Source organism: Diceros bicornis, chromosome 20 (assembly GCF_020826845.1).
Source record: "Diceros bicornis minor isolate mBicDic1 chromosome 20, mDicBic1.mat.cur, whole genome shotgun sequence".
Taxonomy (NCBI): domain Eukaryota; kingdom Metazoa; phylum Chordata; class Mammalia; order Perissodactyla; family Rhinocerotidae; genus Diceros; species Diceros bicornis.
Genome location: NC_080759.1, coordinates 21205048 through 21224336, shown reverse-complemented (window position 1 = coordinate 21224336; position 19289 = coordinate 21205048). Strand labels below are relative to the sequence as shown.

Genomic DNA, 19289 nt, shown 5'->3' with positions numbered 1-19289 from the left:
GGGCAAGAGGGCCTGGGGAGGCAGAATGAAGTGTTAAAAAGGATGGTCAAAGTGGGCCTCACTGAGAAGGGGAGATTTAAGTGGAGGCCTGGGAGGAGAGGGAGTTAGCCACACAGGTATGTGGGGGGGAGCTTTTCAGGCAGAGGGTACAGCTAGAGCAAAGGCACTGGGGTGAGCATGTGCTGGACAGGCTGAGGAACAGTAGGGAGGAAGGCCAGGTGATTCGAACTAAGAGGATCTGAGTAGGAGATGAGGTCACAGAAGGTCTAATTAGTAGGGCTTTGTAGGTCATTGTCAGGACTTGGAGTAAAAGCCTGAGGGAGATGGAAGCCATTGCAAGGTTTTGAGCCAAGGAAAGATGTTCAACTGGACGTTTAACAGACTTACTCCAGTTGCTGTGTAGAGAATAGAATGGGGGTGGGGTATAGTGTCAGAGGTAGGAGCAGGGAGCCAATAGGAAAAGATTCCAGTAATCCAGGTGAGAGATGATGGTGGCCTGGACCAAGCGGGGGACAACTGAGATGGTGAGGAGGGATTGCACTCCGGATCTATTTTAAAAGTAGAATCAACAGCTTTTCCTGAGGGATCGAATGTGGCACATGGGAGAAAGAGGAGTCACCAAGAGTGACGCCAACAATAAGAATGGAGTTTCTGTCAGCTGAGATGAGGACGCCTGTGAGTGGAACCGGGGTGAGGATGGGCAATCAGGACTTGAGTCTGATCTTTCTAGGATGACCAGCTCCTGCATTCTGTTCCACATTCCCCACCCCAACACATGTGCAGACAGTCAAGCCTCGGATCTAGTTCCCCTTGTGGGAGTATCCTACTTAGAGCCTTGTCCTTTTCCAGGAAATCATTGCTGATAGAATGCTGGGTGGTGTGCTTGGTTATTGGTGAGCTCGTGGGTCTTGCTTTTATGTTCCTCTAGTATGTAGCTCCACTGCTTTGTACGTGTGTAGTAAGTACTTATTGAATGCTCGTTGAATTAATGAAATTTTGAAATAGATGTCTTCTGTGATTTATAGAATGTTTTTGTTTTTCTATTTATATGATGGCGATAACAGTTGAAAAGTGTACAGGAAATAAAGATAGGATCTGGATCTATTTTAGGGGTGAAGTCATTAATTACCATGTGAGTGATTTAAAAGTCTTAGACATATATCTATGAAATGACTTTGCAAAATTCATTGAGAGAGGAGAGGAAGTTTGAAAATACTTTATTTTATGTGCCAGAAAAATTAATATTAGGTACCTGATGATTTCAGTTTATATTGATTCTTAGTGTTTAAACTTGTGTATATACACTTCTTTCCTCTTTGTTAGGCTTTCTTTATAATAGTTGTACTGGAGTCCCTTTCACTTAATTCAGAGCATCAGATCCAGAGAGAGTGCATTCATGTTGTTGAATGACTTGCGTACACACAGAATTGAGCTTAGGTGTTGAGCAGTAGGTACGTGCCCTCGTGGAAGATGCAGTTCCGTAAGGGAGGTAGGATGTGTATGGAGAGAATTGAAATACAAGGTAGAGTTAACCTGGTGCTGAGAGTAAGAGAGGACATGGGAGTCCACAGGATGGAGGGACATTGTCAGTTGTGTTAGAGGCTTGGGTGAGTAGCATTTGGTTTTCCCCTTTGAAAGATGGTCATATTTTGACTTTTGGCAGAACATTGATGGAAAGTGCATTCTTGATCTTGGAAATGCTTTAGGATAGGTTTGATAAGCATATAATAATTGATAATGATGCGTAGCCAGTGCTGAGGTCGATGAGAGAGACTGACAGGTGAGTAGCTGTCACCATACAGTGTGACACATACAGTCATGGGCATGTGCTGTGGTGTGAAATAGGACAGAGGAGGGGTAATTAAGTCTGGGGAGTGGATAGGAGTAAAGGTGTAAACGGAGGCTCAGGGTGGGGCAAGATGGGAAGCTCTTGCAATGATTCATGCAAGACCTGATGAAATCCTCAACTGAAGCAGTGTCTGTGGGGGTGGAAGGAGGAGACAGAAGGGGCTGTGCCGACAGGGGTGGGGTAAGGGACAGGGAGGAGGTTAATATGACCTGCACACTAGGGACTGTGGAGCCACCAGTGGGAGCTTGGAGGTGGAGCAGGGTCTGCAGACTGCAGCCTGCGGGCCAGACCCACCCCAGCGCCTGTTTGTTCACAGCACTTGTGCTAAGGATGGCTTTTACATTTTTAAATGATTCCATTTTTAATAGTTATATAAGTACCTATATAATAGCCTTGATTTTGCCTCTTGACCTGCAAAGCATCAAATATTTACTATTTGACCCTCAAAGAAAATATTTGCTGAGCTTTGACTTGGAGCTCAAGCAGGTTAGGGAGTTGGAGTGTGAGTAGTAATGGTAATTGCCACTGTTTATTGAGTACTTACTACCTGGGCAGCAGTATTCTGGGCGGTTAGTACATTGGATCTGATTCCATTCAGAGCAGGGTATGACAGCAGAGTGGTTGTGAGTGTGTTCCCTGCAACCAGGTGGGTTTGAGTTCCTGCCAGCTTCGCTGGGTAGCGTTGGATCACAAACTTATCCTCTCAGCCTCAGTTTCCTCACGTGTAACATGGAATAACCATTTTGTATGGCATATATTTTTAAGCATCCATTATTAGCTATTGTATTAGTTTCCTGTGGCTGCTGTAACAAATTACCACAAATTGGTGGCTTAAAACAACAGAAATGTATTTTCCCACAGTTCTGGAGACTAGAAGTCTGAAATGAAGGTGTTGGCAGGCCCACACTCCCTCCAGAGGCTCTAGGGGAGGATCCTTCCCTGCCTCTTCCAGCTTCTGGTGGTTGCCAGCAATCCTTGGCATTCCTTGGTCTGCAGACTCGTCACTCCAACCTCTGCCTCTATCCTTACCTGGGTTCCCCCTGTGTATGTTTCTTTGTCATCTCCTCCTCTATTTTTTGGTGAGGAAGATTTGCCCTGAGCTAACATCCATTGCCAATCTTCCTCTTTTTTTGCTTGAGGAAGATTAGCCCTGAGCTAACATCTGTGCCGATCTTCCTCTGCTTTGTATGCGGGATGCCTCCACAGCATGGCTGATGAGTGGAATAGGTCCACGCCTGGGATCTGAACCTGTGAATTGGGGCCCCCGAAGCAGAGCACATGGAACTTTGCCACAGGCCGGCCCCTTCTCCTCTTTTAAGGACACTAGTCATATTGGATTTAGGGCCCACCCTGATCCAGTCTGACCTCACCTAAACTGATTACATGTGCACAGACTGTTTCCAAACAGGGTCCCAGTCACAGGTTCCAGATGAACGTGAATTTTTTGGGGGGACACTATTCAACCCAGTGCAGCTGTTGACTCCCCCAAAGGGATATTATCCCCATTTGATATCTGTGAAAACTGAGGCTCAGGGAAGTGAAGTGATTTCCAGGATCACACAGCTAGTAAGGAGAGCCAGGATTTGAGTTCATTTTTTGCCTTGACCTGAGACCGGGGCTTTATGTTACAGTAAGTAGTATGCTTGCTAGAAAATTGGGTTTTATTCTATAGGCACTCAGCAGCCACTAAAGGTTTGAAAATGAAGATGACATCTGAGTCATGATAAAAATAGCTAACTTATTTTGAGGGCTCACTGTATGCCGGGCATGAAGCTTCATGTTTTATATTCATGTCATCCATTTAAACCTCATGGGAGCTTCTGAGGTACATGCTGTTGTTATCCCCATTTTGCAGACAGGAGCTGAGCCACGGAAATCTAACTGCGAGCTCTTGGAGGCGTCCTTCACCATGTGCAGCCTGGCAGGGCTTTAGGAAGCTCCTCCTGGTGGCTGAGTACAGACATGAGGAGGCTGTTAGGATGACCAGGCATGAAGGTGGCTTTGGAAAGGAGCAGGTGACCTCGAGACACCTGCCAGGTAGAGTGGCAGGAGGTGGTAAGGGGTGGCTCTCAAGGAGTCTAGAGTTACCTTTGAGATTTTAAGTTTGGGTGAGAGAAAGTTATGATGCTAGTAATAGAAATAGGCAGGTTAAAAGAGGAGCAGGATTAGAGCAAAAGAGAAGGAATGGGGCTGAAGGGAATTGGAGATCCTGTTTTCTGAGCCTTTTATTGTATTCTGTTATATTGACATTTGCAGCTTTCACAAAAGCCACCTATTGTCTGCAGGGGACATATTTAACTAAATACTATTATTTATTTATTTTTTCCCCCAAAGCCCCAGTAGATAGTTGTATGTCATAGCTGCACATCCTTCTAGTTGCTGTATGTGGGACGTGGCCTCAGCATGGCCAGAGAAGCGGCGCGTCGGTGCGCGCCCGGGATCCGAACCCGGGCCGCCAGCAGCGGAGCGCGTGCGCTTAACCGCTAAGCCACGGCGCCAGCCCAACTAAATACTATTAGATGTCAGCATGGGTAATCTCTAAGTTTTCATGTTTTATGATTTGTACTTCACGTCTGTTTTAAAGCTTGATATGTTTCTGGGTGCTCTGTTTTGTCTTCAGTTGGTTAATTGTGATCTAATTTGAGGAAGTCTGCGTGTGGCCAGAGTAAAGACTCATGGTCACTGGACACCTGGTCCCTGCCAGCATGAGGAAGCAGGAAAACCCCGGGGTCAGGGGTGTTCTTAAGTTGAAAACAGCTGATTTAGGAATTGTCCCCGAAGCTTAGTGATATGAAGTGCCCGTCATAAGGGCCACAGTGGGTGGCATTAAGGAAAATGATTAATGCTGTGCTGCAGAACCACCATAGCTTCAGGAGCAGTTTGTTACACCAGGGTTTATAATCGCAATTCTAAAGTTAAAGACTAGAGACATTATTTGGCAAAAATATTTGAAAGCAAGAAATATTTTCTTAGAAAATACTCTCCTAACTACAGTATTAACTGCCTGCTCTCAGAAGCATCCATGCAATCAAGGACCCTGGCTTTGGGCATGTAGCCCACGACTGCTCGGTTTCTCTGCTGCAGAGCTGGTGCCACTTCACTCTTTCCCTGCCCCGTGCAGAGGGGCTTATCTGTTTCGCAGTTTCTATGAGATTTATTTTAGCTTGGGTCTCCCTTGATCTTCCTAGAAAAAAAGAAACTAAGGTTTTACCTTTGATTAAAGGTAGTTTCCAAAGTTCACTCTTCTCTTTGGTATAAATATGTTTGTTGCATGTCAGAGGTCGTCTGAACCCAAAGTGCTGGCAGCTTGCAAACATATCTAATGCTGCCTTAATTGTACAGGCCAGTACCCACGCACAGATAATCAGGTAATAAAAGGATCGGGAAATTAGGAATTACGAGCTGCAGACCTCAGGCATCAATTGTGTTCTCTGAACTTGAACCATTGTGTGGATTTTATTTTACAAAATAGATTGTTTTTAATAATTTTATTGTATGTTCACATACAATATCAAGGATATTCTTTCTACCTCATTTTATTAAGATTCTATGGGTATAAAATCTTTAAGAAATGATACATGCTTTTCTTTTCCTATTCTCAAATTTTGAAGTCTATATCTGTATTTGCTTGGCCACAGGCAAATCAGCATTTTCACCGTTGTATCTAGACTCTTCTGAAATAAAAACATACTATGTTTACAGAATTCTCTTGACTCTATCACCCTGGTAACCTTATCACATATTTAATATTCAATATAAGCTGAAACACAGGAACCTTTATATAACAGCTTGTTTTACCATATAAGCCACAAGAGAGATAATCATGTGATTTCCCTCTTCATTTTTGGAACAAGGGGAACTGTATGAATGTATGTGCATAGTGAGGAAAAGTAATCAAATGTTTTAAGATGTGACACACTCAAGTGAGTGCTTTCATTCATGGTAAATGTCATCCTGCCCTTACACATTTGGTGATTGCTGAATAAATCTGTAAGGGCTGCTTAATTAGGATATAACAAGACTTACTGGGAACAAACTACTTCTTATTGTCTCTTCAGGATGAAACCAAGCTTAGAGGCATGAATTCTTCAAGTGATTAATTTTTTTATTGTCAAGCAACCAGATTTTTTTTTTCCTTTTGCAGTTTATTATCCTTGTCCCAACCCTCTTCCCTCCTTTTTAAAATGACTCAAAAATTCTTTGTCATTTATTATATTTATGAATTGAAAGTGAATTTTAAATTAATTTTCTTTGAATTTTTTTTATGTGAGAAAGATTAGCCCTGAGCTAACATCCGATGCCAATCCTTCTCTTTTTTCTGAGGAAGATTGGCCCTGGGCTAACATCCGTGCCCATCTTCCTCTACTTTATATGGGACGCTGCCACAGCATGGCTTGACAAGAGATGCGTCAGTGCGCGCCTGGGATCCGAACCGTCGAACCCCCAGCTGCTGAAGCGGAGTGCACGCACTTAACTGCCTCGCCACCAGGCGGGCCCCTTATCTTTGAATTTTGATAGTTCTTGGCTTTAGGGACATTTATTCCCTTCAAAAATTGCTGTCACTGACTTGAGTTCAGTATTACTATTTGCACTCTCCAGAGTTTATTAATGTGGTCCAAGCCTGGAGCCCACTTAGTATGCTTGATGCAGGAATAGAATTTTGAGGGTCTAGAGGTGGTTCGTGGGTTGCTTGTCCGTGAGATGAGGCTTCTGAGGGGGCTTGGCAGTGTGCTGGCGTTGTGCGCTATGTAATGGGCTGATTCAGGGCCTTTGAACTCTCCATAGACGTGTAGTCCCAGTCGGTCCAGGTACAAGGGAACTGCCTGAGTTGGGAAGCTGGGCAGACCAGGTTCGCATGTAGCCAGATACCTTTAGTAAAGTTATTTACCTTCCCTGTGCTTCACTTTCCACTTGTGAAAATGGGAGCGATAATTACTCTTTGGGGGAGGGGGTTAAAGAGAAGAAAATGAGACATGCAAAGTGCAGAACACAGGTTTACGCAGAGCAGATGCTCACAAAATAGTGTGACTATTTTGCCTTGACGGACGGCCATCCTGCCTCTCTCTGTTAGGTGGATGTTGGCCTTTGTTTTTTGAGACATTTTACTGAAAAAAAAAATCAAAAAAGTAAATATTGGAGCAAAGAAGGGAAAGAGTAATCAGCAAGTGGGTGGAGACCAGAGGAGGAAGGAAAGGGTAGGGGAAGAAGTGAATGGGGAGTTAGCAGGGACCGGAGGGTGTGGGTACCAGTGATGAGAGGATAAGCACGAAGTAGGCCACGTTGGCCAAATTAGCATTTTCTTTTAACATTTTACATGTACAAGGGAATGAAGGAAGACAGGCCTTGTCTTGTCTTGGGTGACTTCTACTCAGCTGCCCCTGTGGCCTTCAGCCTGTCTCCTGTTCTGGCCCTCACACCGTGGCTTCAGTTTTCTGGGGCAAGGCCCTGGGAAGACAGAAAATCTAGTTAATGTTTTTGGCACATTCCTGATTTGAAAATTAAATAAAGTGCTTGCTTTTTTTTTTTTTTTTAAAAAAAAGAGCAAATGTAGCCTTTGGATCCCTGTTGCTTAGTGACTGGGCCTTTTGTATACTTGGTCTTAGGAGGGACAAAACATCCTGAGAATAAGAGATTTGGTTGAGGAAAGGAAGGCAAAGTTCAGGTGCAAAACTGGACCCGGTTGGGTTGGGAGCTTTCGGATCAGCTCGCAGGCTGGGTGGGGTCTGAGGAGGTGGAAGAGGGGGGCATAAAGAGGGAGCCTGAAAGGAGGTTAGACACATCTTCACCTGGGTTTAGGCTCTCCCTGGTGAAAATGCCTGAGGCAGTGCAGCATGTGAGAGGTGCCCCCCCCCACCCATTTTGCTGGGTCAGAAGTTGCCAGGAAAGTGATTTCTCTCTGCAAATCAGAAGGGAATGATCCAGTACAGTGCAGTGTGGTGTGGCTGCATTTCCTAGTGTGCTAATTGACTAGATGACACCAGAGCTGCTGTCCTCTCATTTTAGGAAAACCAAAATGGCATTGAAATGCTTCTTAAACAGTTTTTCCTGCTGGAAATAATTTAATGCCATGCTGTATAAATAATGGGATGCTTTTGAAATGGGGCTGTCTTCCTGGATCATAATTAATCTGTAAAATGAGTTTGTTTGAGTTTGAGCCCTTAAAGGTTATAACATTAATGAACCTTGTCATATGATTAAATTCTTTAGTTTTAATTATTTTATATTCATTACAAACGTGTAATGTTAGCTTCTAAAATTGAGTACGTACGGATTATGAACCAGGCTGTGGTTATTTCATGCTTTGCTCTTTCCAGCATGAGCATGCTTTAAAACTATGCAGGATGGCTTACATTGGTATGATACAAAGAAAATGGTAGGAGAGGGGCGGGAGTGAATTAGGACATGAGTTCTGTGGTGCTGGGTTTGGTGATGGGGAAGGGGCAAAGTGCCTTTCTTTGAGCCTGAGCAATTTCAGTAAGTATAAAAATGAACCCTGTTAGGAATTTTGCATGTACAGAGTCAGCTAAGAATGCCAAAGGAGTCCAGGAGATTTTGTTAATGACAGGTCCTACAGCAAGGTCAAAATACTGGTTTAGTTTTCCTTTTATCGCTCCAAACATGGAAAGGAGTCAAGAGTGTAGTAGGTAAGTCTCCATCTCGAGTCTTAATACACCGATCCACTCGGTCTGTACCCACACAGGGGGTAAACGCCCTGCGTGGAATGTGAAAGGGAAAGTGGCAGCGCTGGCAGGCAGGTGGGAATGGTGGGTGAATTGGCTATGAGCCTTTGGACGATGACTTAGCCTCTCGTTTCTAAGATTGAGAGAATTGTACCAAAAACTCTTCTAAGGCCCTTTCAGCTGTTGGGAAAAAAAAAATCTGGGAACCAACTTTGCCATTCTCACCTCAGAATCTGTCCTCCTTGGCCTTCCCCGGTGGGTTTCTTGTCAGGACTGGAGTGCTGAGAAGGAGGTCCTCAGGGTTCTTGCTCGTGCTTTTGGAATCAAGTCTTAGGGTTATTAGTTGCTGAGTAAACTTTCCATCCTGTGGAGAACTTCTCATACTTTGCTAAACTAGTAATTAAATTGAGTGCTCAACTGAAGATTCATTCTCAGCAGGTAAGCCTTTTTAGGAGGGGGTGTCTGTTCCTTTCTGCCTCCTTCCACTGAGATCCCCTGAGGAAGACTCAGCCTGGGATCCTAGAGGGCAGCCGGGTTATACTCTTGCCTCTTCGGGAGCACAGTAACGGGTGTGGTTGAAATATATTGCCTGACTTTAATAATGCTTTTTCCTGTATTTCAAATACATTTTTGTGTGTGTGTGTGTGAGGAAGATCAGCCCCTGCCAATCCTCCTCTTTTTGCTGAGGAAGACCGGCTCTGAGCTAACATCCATTGCCAATCCTCCTCCTTTTTTTTTTCCCCAAAGCCCCAGTAGATAGTTGTACGTCATAGTTGCACATCCCTCTAGTCGCTGTATGTGGGACACGGCCTCAGCATGGCCGGAGAAGTGGTGCATCGGTGCGCGCCCGGGATCCGAACCCAGGCCGCCAGTATCAGAGTGTGCGCACGTAACCGATAAGCCAGGGGGCCGGCCCTCAAATACATTTTAAGAATTGTTTTCAGCTGTGTAACTTGAGCAGGCTGCACTGTTTCATGTGTTACCTTCTTGTAAGTTGTATTTTCTTCTGAACTAGAAATGTTATTCCTTTATTGGTTATTTATTTTATGAGGAAGGATATACTGGTACCACTCTGTATTGTCAGTCCCTTGTTATTTAATCTCAGAATTTACTACTTGCCTACATTTTGTTTTCATAATAAAATCGTACTTTGCCCATATATTTTTCCAGATGCAGCTACCTCATGTCTGTCTGTTAGCCCAAGAAACATTCATAGTTATGTACTTACATTCCCGTTCTAAAATGTTTTTCCCTCTGCTCACTCCTATTTTTTATTTTCTTTTGTTTTAAAACTGTTGTCCTACCCATGAGTATTATGGGGTCTTTTGTTTAATCCAGCAGTGACCACTTTTCACCTTAGACTTTATTGTATAATTTCTCTCCCTTATTTTTTCATTTCCCTTTGTGTTAGGAAAGCAATGTGGCAATATGATGTTTATGAAGGGAGGGGGCTGTCAGGGAGCAGATTCTTCCTAAATTAGCCACTTAAAAAGTAGAGGTTTTGAAAACTGTTGCCTGTTTTTGTGTTGATTCCATGATAAATATGTGTGTTCTTTAGGTTCTGGGCAATGTTTTTGGCCTTCATTTATACTCCTGTTGGGTTTGGTAAAAAAATGCAGTGCAGCTGAGAGAGTGCTTAGAAGATGCTGTAATGCTCTGTTAGGGCCCTGCTGCTGGTTACGCTGTAGCTCTGCCTGGTGCTTCTTTTTTTTGGGGGGAGGAAGATCAGCCTTGAGCTAACATCCCTGCTAATCCTCCTCTTTTTTTTTTTGCTGAGGAAGACCGGTTCTGAGCTAACATCTATTGCCAATCCTCCTCCCTTTTTTTTTTCCCCCCCAAAGCCCCCGTAGATAGTTGTATGTCATAGTTGCACATCCCTCTAGTTGCTGTATGTGGGACGCGGCCTCAGCATGACTGGAGAAGCGGTGCGTCGGTGCGTGCCCGGGATCTGAACCCAGGCCACCAGGAGCGGAGCGCGCGCACTTATCTGCTACTCCACCGGGCCGGCCCCTGCCCGTTGCTTCTTAAGCAACTACAAATGAATTTTTAAAGCTAGCCCAGAAGTAGCGAGTCTGTAGTGATCTAACTCTGACCTCATAGTTTTCTTTCTCCAGCCTCTCACTTTTTAGAGGCTAAACCTGATTGAAAATTTGGCTATCTCTGCCTTTCTTGTGACATTTAAAATTTTAAATATGAAAATATTTGAAGTGTAGAAATGTGTACAGATAATTCCCAGTTTGAGAATTGTCAAGTCAACTGTGAGAACACAGCCATTTGTGACAAAACCCAAATTCTAGTTCTGATAATAATACTATTTCACTTGTATCTAACCAGTGTTTGCAATATTTTATTGGAAAAGTATGTTCCCACTTTCATCTTGAGAGAACCCAGTGTTTAGGCGCGCAGAGGGAAGTGGTGGGGTGGAGGGAAGCTTCCAGAAACTCCAGAGAGCGGTTCTGTTTGTCAGCCCCCAAGTGTTTAAACACCTTGCTCTTTGTTCAGATGGATAGCTTGAGCTGTTTAAAAGATGTCTTTCTTTTTTTTTCTGTTTACTCCCAGGTATTAAATCAGTCGTTTAACTCTGGTAATTAACTTATTGAATAATTTGTCTTTCTCATAAGAAAGAAAACACACCAAACCCTTACTGTCTTTTAAAAAGTATATGGAAAAACTAAGGGTTTTTCCCTTAGGAGGGTTGTGAGATGAAGATAAAAAAAAAATGATTTTCTTCTTAAAGGAAATAATGTATTTTAAAACTTTGCAAAATATTTACAATAGGTAACTTCTTTTTGGGCTTAGGATGTTGAAGCCCTTGGGGTTGTCATTCTGAACTTGAATAGCCAGCTGCTGTACTCTTGTAGAAGGAACTGGGCTGCTGTCTCTTCAACTCAGGATATTCAAGAACTCTTAGGATTTTTTAAAAAGTATATTGCTATCAACTTGTTTTATTGTTAGTCATCTTTCTTCTGAAGGTGGATCTGGGAGAAAATCAATTTAGCTACATTTCAGTTAAAAGAGATTGTTGTTGTTTTTAATTTGCTCTAAATTCATGGGTACAGTTTTGTGGAGGCATAATCTTCCTTGATTACACTTAGCGCTCACTGTTCTACTGGAGTTTGTCTGTTTATAGTATGCTGTTTAATACCTTTGTATGCTGTTCTGTATAGGTCCTTAATTGTATCAGGCATGTAAGTCTGGCCACCTCAAAAAATAATTTGAGCCCCCTAAAACAGGAACCATGTCTCTTTTTAAAAAACGTATCTTCTATCTCCTCCTCGAGACTGTAGTCCTGATTCATTATGCTAATAGATTTGAATTGTGTTCAGTGGGTTAAACCGAAATTCCAAGTGGAATTGGCTTTTGGTTGCTTACTGTCCTCAATGGTTTATTCTGTCCGTCTTAGTTGGCAAAATAAAGTAATTGTCCAACTGCAGCAAAGCAAACAGAGGCAAAGCCCATGTATCCTAAAAGGATTGTCTGTTACTATTTTTGGTGGTAGTTCTTAATTTATATCAAAGTCTTTACAGGCACAATTAGCAAATTGAATGAGGTTAGTTAAGATGCCAGAGGGAAATTTTGGAAACCCAGGTAGTTTCTTTTATGTACTCACAGGGCCTGCTGAATTATATGTTAAAATAAAAGCCAGGGACCTCCTAAGGAAGGTGAGAAGGGAGAAGGGCAGTGCAAGGGGGTGGGGAGGCCCATGGCCAAGGGGAGGAGAGGGAAGAGCTGGTCCTTAGCTGCCTGGCCTTTGGCCCCCAGCCTCCTGCTCACCTAGACCCACCTTGCTTTTTTGCTCATTCAGGCTCCAATTTCTTTTCTAAATATTTGTAGTGTTTGCTCTGAAGTCCGTTATGCATTCAGATCCCATCTTCGCCTCTTATTGGGTTACCTGGTGACTTTGAGGCTCAAAGAGATTGAGTAGCTTTCTCAGTTTCCCTCTTGTAAAGATAGGAGTCAGGTCTGTTATAAGGTTGCAATAGGGTTAGAGCTAGTATAGGAAAGTGCCTAGCATGTATTATTACAGTTTTTGGCAGCTTCCATTTACTGGTTATATATACCTGTTTCCTCCCCACCCCCCACCCCCAGCACAGTGCCTGCCATGTAGCAGCTCCTCTGGGCATTTCCCCTTGTGACACAATTCCTGTGTCATCTTGGAGAAAGCCAGATTCAGCTCCCAGGCAGAATTATGTCCTCTGTGGTCCTGTTTCTCTTCGTGTCATGGTTGTGTGCCTGTTCCCAGTGTGCTTTGTGAGGTGGCTTCCTCAAGAACTTACGGAGAGCAGGGACTGGAATGCTTCCATGTTCGAATCGCCCTGTTCTAGCAATGTGCTCTATACCCGTTAGGCCCCCCATAAATATTTGTTAAACGGATTAAAATTCTTGCCCAAGAGCCCAACCTTTTGGGGACTTTGAAGATAGCAACATGTGTGTTATTTAATAAATAAATTCATACTTGGGAGAAAAACGAGTCTTAAATTCTCCTTGGCTCCTTTAGTAGGTACACTGAAAAAAGGGTGTTAAATGCCGAAGAGAGATTTAGTATTTGCTGCCGTGTCCAAGAGTTTTGAAAATGTATGCCAATGTGATAAGTTTTCACTTCGGACCTGTTCATTGTTAAATTGGTTTTTATAGACGCATCTGCGATTCTGTAGAATAGAGTGTAGTTTCTAGGACTATGGTGATCTCATTTGGAGTTTGACAAGCTGCAGCTTAGTTGACCCTCCACAGCCCTGGGCCGGGTTTCAGAGCTCCTCCGTGCTGGACTCGGTTCTCCATCGTGAAAAGCCAGGCGCTGATAACCAGAACAGTAATACTTGCAGAGTGTTACCGAGACGGGCAGCAAGTGCTACACAGATGCATCGGAATCTGAGCAGGGTGGGACGCTGTATCCTTGTCCTCAGTCTTTGCACAGTGGGCTTGGGCACCTCGGGTCGGAATCAGGTGAAAACATAGTCAAGTTGCCTGAGACTTTTCTCTCAATTTCCTATTCTTTGTCTCGCTGTCTCTCTTTTTTTTTTTTTTTACCATTTTAAATAGGTATTTCATAATTTCATATTCTCAGTCATCTTTTTGAAAAATTTTTCTTTCAGTTCTGTCTCATATGCTTCCCTGGTCTTTTCAACTTCAATTTTTTGTAGATGAATTATGAAACTTGTGCAAATATAATGAAGATACGTTTGCTACAAGAAATTATTTTTTTCTCTTTTTGTGGGGAGGAGAACTCTTTTTCTCTTTTTAATATAAACTACAAGCAGGTAGATATTATTGCTTCACTAGTCCTGTCATCCATAGAAGCAAAAAGTGCCACACTTTCAGAGTGATGGCTTCTTAGTGGAGTTGGTCAGGGGTCTTCTGGAAGCCGTGTTAATGCAAATGACCTCTCTCTACCGAGCAGACCCCACTTCTCTGCTGTGGGCTTAAGTGGAATTGGGGTGTTCTCTCTGCCCCAGAGCTCTAATGCTTTTCACTTAAAGATCTCACTGGGGATAAATAAATGAAAATATACGCACAAACATACATATGTATGTTTAACATTTGGTGGGTTTTAATTTCTCAGGTCTTGAGCTATGTCAAAAAAACAAAAAACAAAAAGCACACTGTATAACCTCTAAGGGTTTTATTTAACAGCAAGTTTACTCTAGATTATTTTGTAGGAGATTTGAAGAAATTTAGAAATAGAGCTTTTTCCCTTGTATATTTCGCCATTAGCTAAAACTGACCATTTCTTTTTTTTTTTCCCCCCAAAGCCCCAGTAGATAGTTGTATGTCATAGCTGCACATCCCTCTAGTTGCTGTATGTGGGACGCGGCTTCAGCATGGCCGGAGAAGCAGTGCGTTGGTGCGCGCCTGGGATCCGAACCCGGGCCGCCAGCAGCGGAGCGCGCGCACCCAACCGCTAAGCCGCAGGGCCGGCCCCTAAAACTGACCATTTCTGAAACAAAGTCCCTCAGCTTCCCCCGCTCCTTCTAAAACAGGCTACTTTTTTTTTTCCCCCTTGGTATTATCATGTTCTCAGATTGCCAAGCCAGGTGTCCTAGATGTTTCTCTCCTGTCTTTCTTCATGGTTTAGTAGAATGAGCGTTAGATGGAGTCAGGAAATCTGAATTCTTGAGCTGGCTGTGCTCAAGTGATTTGTGCTTTATCGTCACTCATTTCCAAGAATCCGTGAATATGCTTTATTTCCTATCCCTAAATACCCTCAGCCTTTTGTGTCTTCATGTGACTATGCTTCTGAGGGAGGGTGTGCCCTCATGTAGCACCTGCCAGAGTGACCGTTCCCTTCCCTCTCCCTCGCACACACTGTCTGGTGACGTTTCTTGACAAGAGGCTGTGGCCCCTCTAGCTTCATTCCCAGGTCATCATTAGGAGACTCAAAACTCACTGATCCTTACAGCCCCTAAAGAAAAGTTGGTGAATCCTTACTTCACAGGGCCCTCATGCTCCAGAGTGGGTCTCCTGATAGACTGTGGAGTCAGAACCAGGCATGCATGTATTATTCATCCCTTTATCACCAAGAAGACACAGGCTTGGCCAGCCCCAGTGAGGGTGGCCTCCAACTGTAGACTGCCAACATTGCCCAGCCCCCTCCAGACATGGCATGATTTCCAAAACACAACCCAAGTTGGTGCTAACGTGTTGCAGAGTCTAGTTCTGGAGTCTTATACAATAATTCTCTGGTGAGACTTTCTGAGGAAGTGGGCTTGCATCTTCTGTGGGGTATTGTCTTTAGAGATAACTCTCTTAATATATGTATATGTAGTGGTGCCACACCTTTTCTCTTAAGAATGTGAAAACTGTAGAGTTTCTTGATTTGCCTTTTTAGGGACAATTCCTTGCAGTTTATTATCTATTATGTGTAATATCTCTACTTGGAAGAGATAAAACATACTATAGATACTTGGTCAACGGGAGCTGTAGTTTTGATAAGTGAAATTTCAGCAATGGAGGTGTTTTCAGAAACTTGACCAGATTTCTTTTTTTAAAATAAGTAATTACAGTCATTCCTTTAAATTCCAAAGGACTTTAAAATAGTTTAGGCAAGTATTTATAATGCCTAAGATTCTGTTTACTATATAACTATGCCATTGGAATATGTATATATATTTTTTTAATTGATTTTTTTTTTAACTACAGGAGCTCTTACCAAAGTAAAGGAGAGTAGGCGACACGTGGAAGAAGGGAAGATGGAGGTCCAAAAGGCTGATGGCATCCAAGATCGCTGTAACACTATTTCTTTTGCCACTTTGGCTGAAATTCACCACTTCCATCAAATTCGAGTAAGAGACTTTAAATCACAGATGCAGCATTTCTTACAACAACAAATAATATTTTTCCAAAAAGTGACACAGAAGTTGGAAGAAGCTCTTCACAAATATGATAGTGTTTAATGACTGGACATTGGATTATGTACTTTTTTCAATTCAAGGATAATTTCTACAGCAGAATAAAAACTGCTATCAAAGAGCTGTTGCCAACTATCAGTGGTGGTACAAGGATGGATTTGTGTTCAACTGAGACTCAGCTGAATATATAATTATGTAGGAAAGAAACAGTTAATATGGTTATATAATAGAAACAGTACCACACATTGTAACTAAATTATACTATGTATGCCTACACTACCATTGTAACTTTTGGAATAATGATTATACTATTTGCCTTATTGCTTTTTGAAGTATGGGTATTTTAGTGCATACTTTGTAGACCTCAAAACCCATGAAGGGTCTCAAAGAAGCTGGCTGGATAAAAGCCTGCTGTGGATGCCTTTTACTCTCATAGATCGGAATTACCCAAATTCAACCTGTTCTCTGTTTACAAACTCCAACTAGAGCAGCTATGCGACTTTGTGCCTTTAGACTCTTGGCTTTTCATTTCTCCACCCCCCTCCCCCCTTTTTAAAGTAACCACAACTTTTCTGATTGAAAGAGTGAAAGGCCAGTGCAGGGAATGACAGACTGCTGGTAACCTCATATTGGCGCAGGGGGCGGGATGGGAGGATCAGCCGTCATCAGTTTGCACAGCAAGTTTTGTCTCCTGATCCACGCTGGTGAGCGCAGCAGAGGTAGACTCGATGCTCATCTTTGGATACGAAGTCTATCAGGGAAGAAAACGGTGCCACTCTATTCCCTTAGGTGCGATAGTAGCCTGGCCTCTTCACTCAAGTGTCCGGGAAACTTGGCGTGGAGATTTAAACGAACGTGTCTTATAACACGGAGAAGGAGGAGTCTAATCAGTCGGGGACACAAGCACAGAATCAGTGATGACACACACCTGGTTTTAGTTCTTAGGAGGGTTTTCTTTTTGTTTTTGTTTTTAGCTTGAAGATTTTCTTTTAATTTCAGTGTGATTTTTTTTTTTTTTTTAATGGATCTACACTGTTAAATGATTGAGACTCCACTGTGATTCACTCGTTTACTTAAATCAAAAACTTTTCAGGGATGTCTGTAAAATTCAGTGTTATACGTGATGAAAAGTAGTGTTGGTTGATCTAAGGAGGGACCAGAAACAATTTCTACTATTCCAAATGCTGAAGGAAAGAAGTAATTTTTTTTTTAAGTATTGATAAGCCCCAGGACATTTAACCTTAAAAAATATTTTAAATACATTCTTTTATTATTATAAGGGAAATACAAATGGCTGATAAATACCAAAAAGATTCAAAAGCAGCTTAATTTAAAAAGCACAAAGAGATTCTGGCTTGAAATGCCAAAATCTCAATGTTTTTATAGTTGCTGAGCTAAATAATGTGATTCTTGAGTTTACAGATTTAAAAACTGTCACTGAAAGGTTAAAATATCTACTGTTTTTATGAAGTCAAACTTATGCTGCCTCAGAAATTCCTGGGTATTGAAATGGTAACACGGAAGAGGGCAGTTTGAAATATTGGGGAGTCACGTTGATTGAAGAAAAGGGTCACTCTGCAGATAGTCATAAAAAGGAAAGGTTATTGAAATAATTGCTCAACAGCACATTTACTCTAAAAAGTAATCTCACATGGGTTGAATTTTTAAGATCAGAGTATCATAATTTTGATCAAAATTTTATACCTTAGGTAACTTAGAGCCAGATTTAACATCATGTGGCTTTGTCTCTACTACAGAAATGTGGAACTGTAACCAAATATATTTTCTCTAAAAAGTCACTTTCTCTTGTTGATTGCAAAATACAGTTCTATAAACAAAACCCATAGATATATATATAAATGTTAATTTTATTGCAGAAGTTTGGAGATTATAATTATAGCACATAATTTAAGTTTGAGTCTGTATTGAACAAATAAGCACTATGCTTTTCAAATGATTTGAAAATCAGTTTAATTTGCCTCTTTATTTTGATGGTGGTTTGATTTTTTTTTTTTTTTAAGTAAAATCACTAAACTTGTGCAGTGGTAGCATGGAAATTATCTGAGGTGTCTTGTATGATTCTGCTTTAGCTAGGGTGGACATAGCTTAAATTATAAAAACTAAAGATTAAAGTACAAGGAAGTATAAGTTCATGCTGCCTACTTAGAAGAGAACTTTGCGTTCTTCATAACTATATAACATTATAATGCCACTGATTCATAAGGAGTTTAAATGAATTTTGTGGGGTAGTACACCAGAATTATTAGTGTTCATATTTTCTTCTAAGATCTTTATTTGTCTAACGTTCTTGGTCCTATTGAAACATTTCAGTATACAAAAATACTGCAATGTTAATACCCAAGAGAAAAGCCATCATAATGTGTATGCTGGTCATCGTGATCAGTGTGGTACAGTTTTTAAAAATAAACTATCATGCCCTTCATGCCATTATTTGTCTTTATTTCTATAATTTATAATTCTGATAGATGATGTATTTATACCATGAGGGCGTGCACTTGAGCCTGGTTTTGCTGTTTTAATTACAGAGAGAGTTGTTTACGTGCTGTGACGATAAGGTGGTGAGACTGGTTCTGCAGCCGTGCATTGTAACCCCATTACTCTTCTGGGCTGTTGGATCTGAGGTGCAGTTTAAACTGAGAAGAAGGGAGCACCTTTGAAAGGGAAACATGAAGGCAGCGCACGTTGGCTTGAAGAGAGCAGTAATTGGGATTTTCTTGGGCTTCACGGATACAATTGTCTTACATTTATTCATGACAATACAGCAGATTCTTAAATGCCAATTTTTAATTGTCTTAAATTTTGCTGCTGTTCTCATGGTTAAGGACTGGAAAAATGTTTTAATCTGTCAAGCATGTAAAGTTTATGTATAAACCGTTAAATGTCACTCTTGACCAAGTTCATTGCTGTAGCCATTTTTTCCATTTATGTCTTGATTTCTTCAGAAACAAATACCATGTCTGATACCTTTAAATCAATAGGCATTATCCAGTTTTTTCATTTCCAACTTGATCTTTGGCTAACAGAATAAGTAAAACAGGGTGTTATTTATTTATAGACTAAAAATGTTGAATATTGTTTTATTTCCTTCAAAATGTTATGATTAGTACAGGTCAGCCATGTTTATCTTTTAAAAAATAAACCAAGTTTGCTTTATTTCTCAGCTCCAATGGAATATTATAGTTATTTTTTCTCCATTAGGCAAGGAGGCATTTATTTAACGTGAAAGACTTATGCAGGAAAATGGAAGAGCATGTTCTCTGTCTGCGGCTTCCATCGGCAGTGGCCGTAGAAATTATTCATGAAATTCTATAGCTAATTTGGTTAATTTAAAACAATAAGCCATGCAGCAGGTCCCACTGCGACTCTGCTTATGTCAGTAGCTTCAGTAGCTGT

At 41.7% G+C, this 19289-nt stretch overlaps 1 protein-coding gene across 1 annotated transcript in view; it reads left to right on the top strand.

Annotated features, from left to right (window-relative positions):
* SNX18 (sorting nexin 18) overlaps nucleotides 1-19056 on the top strand; it is a 28479-nt gene extending 9423 nt beyond the window's left edge. The window contains exon 2 of the mRNA XM_058564089.1: nucleotides 15667-19056. Within this exon, the coding sequence (XP_058420072.1) occupies nucleotides 15667-15920 (254 nt within the window). The 3' untranslated portion in view covers nucleotides 15921-19056. The remainder of the gene's footprint in view (nucleotides 1-15666) is intronic.
* The last annotated feature ends 233 nt before the right edge of the window (nucleotides 19057-19289 follow it).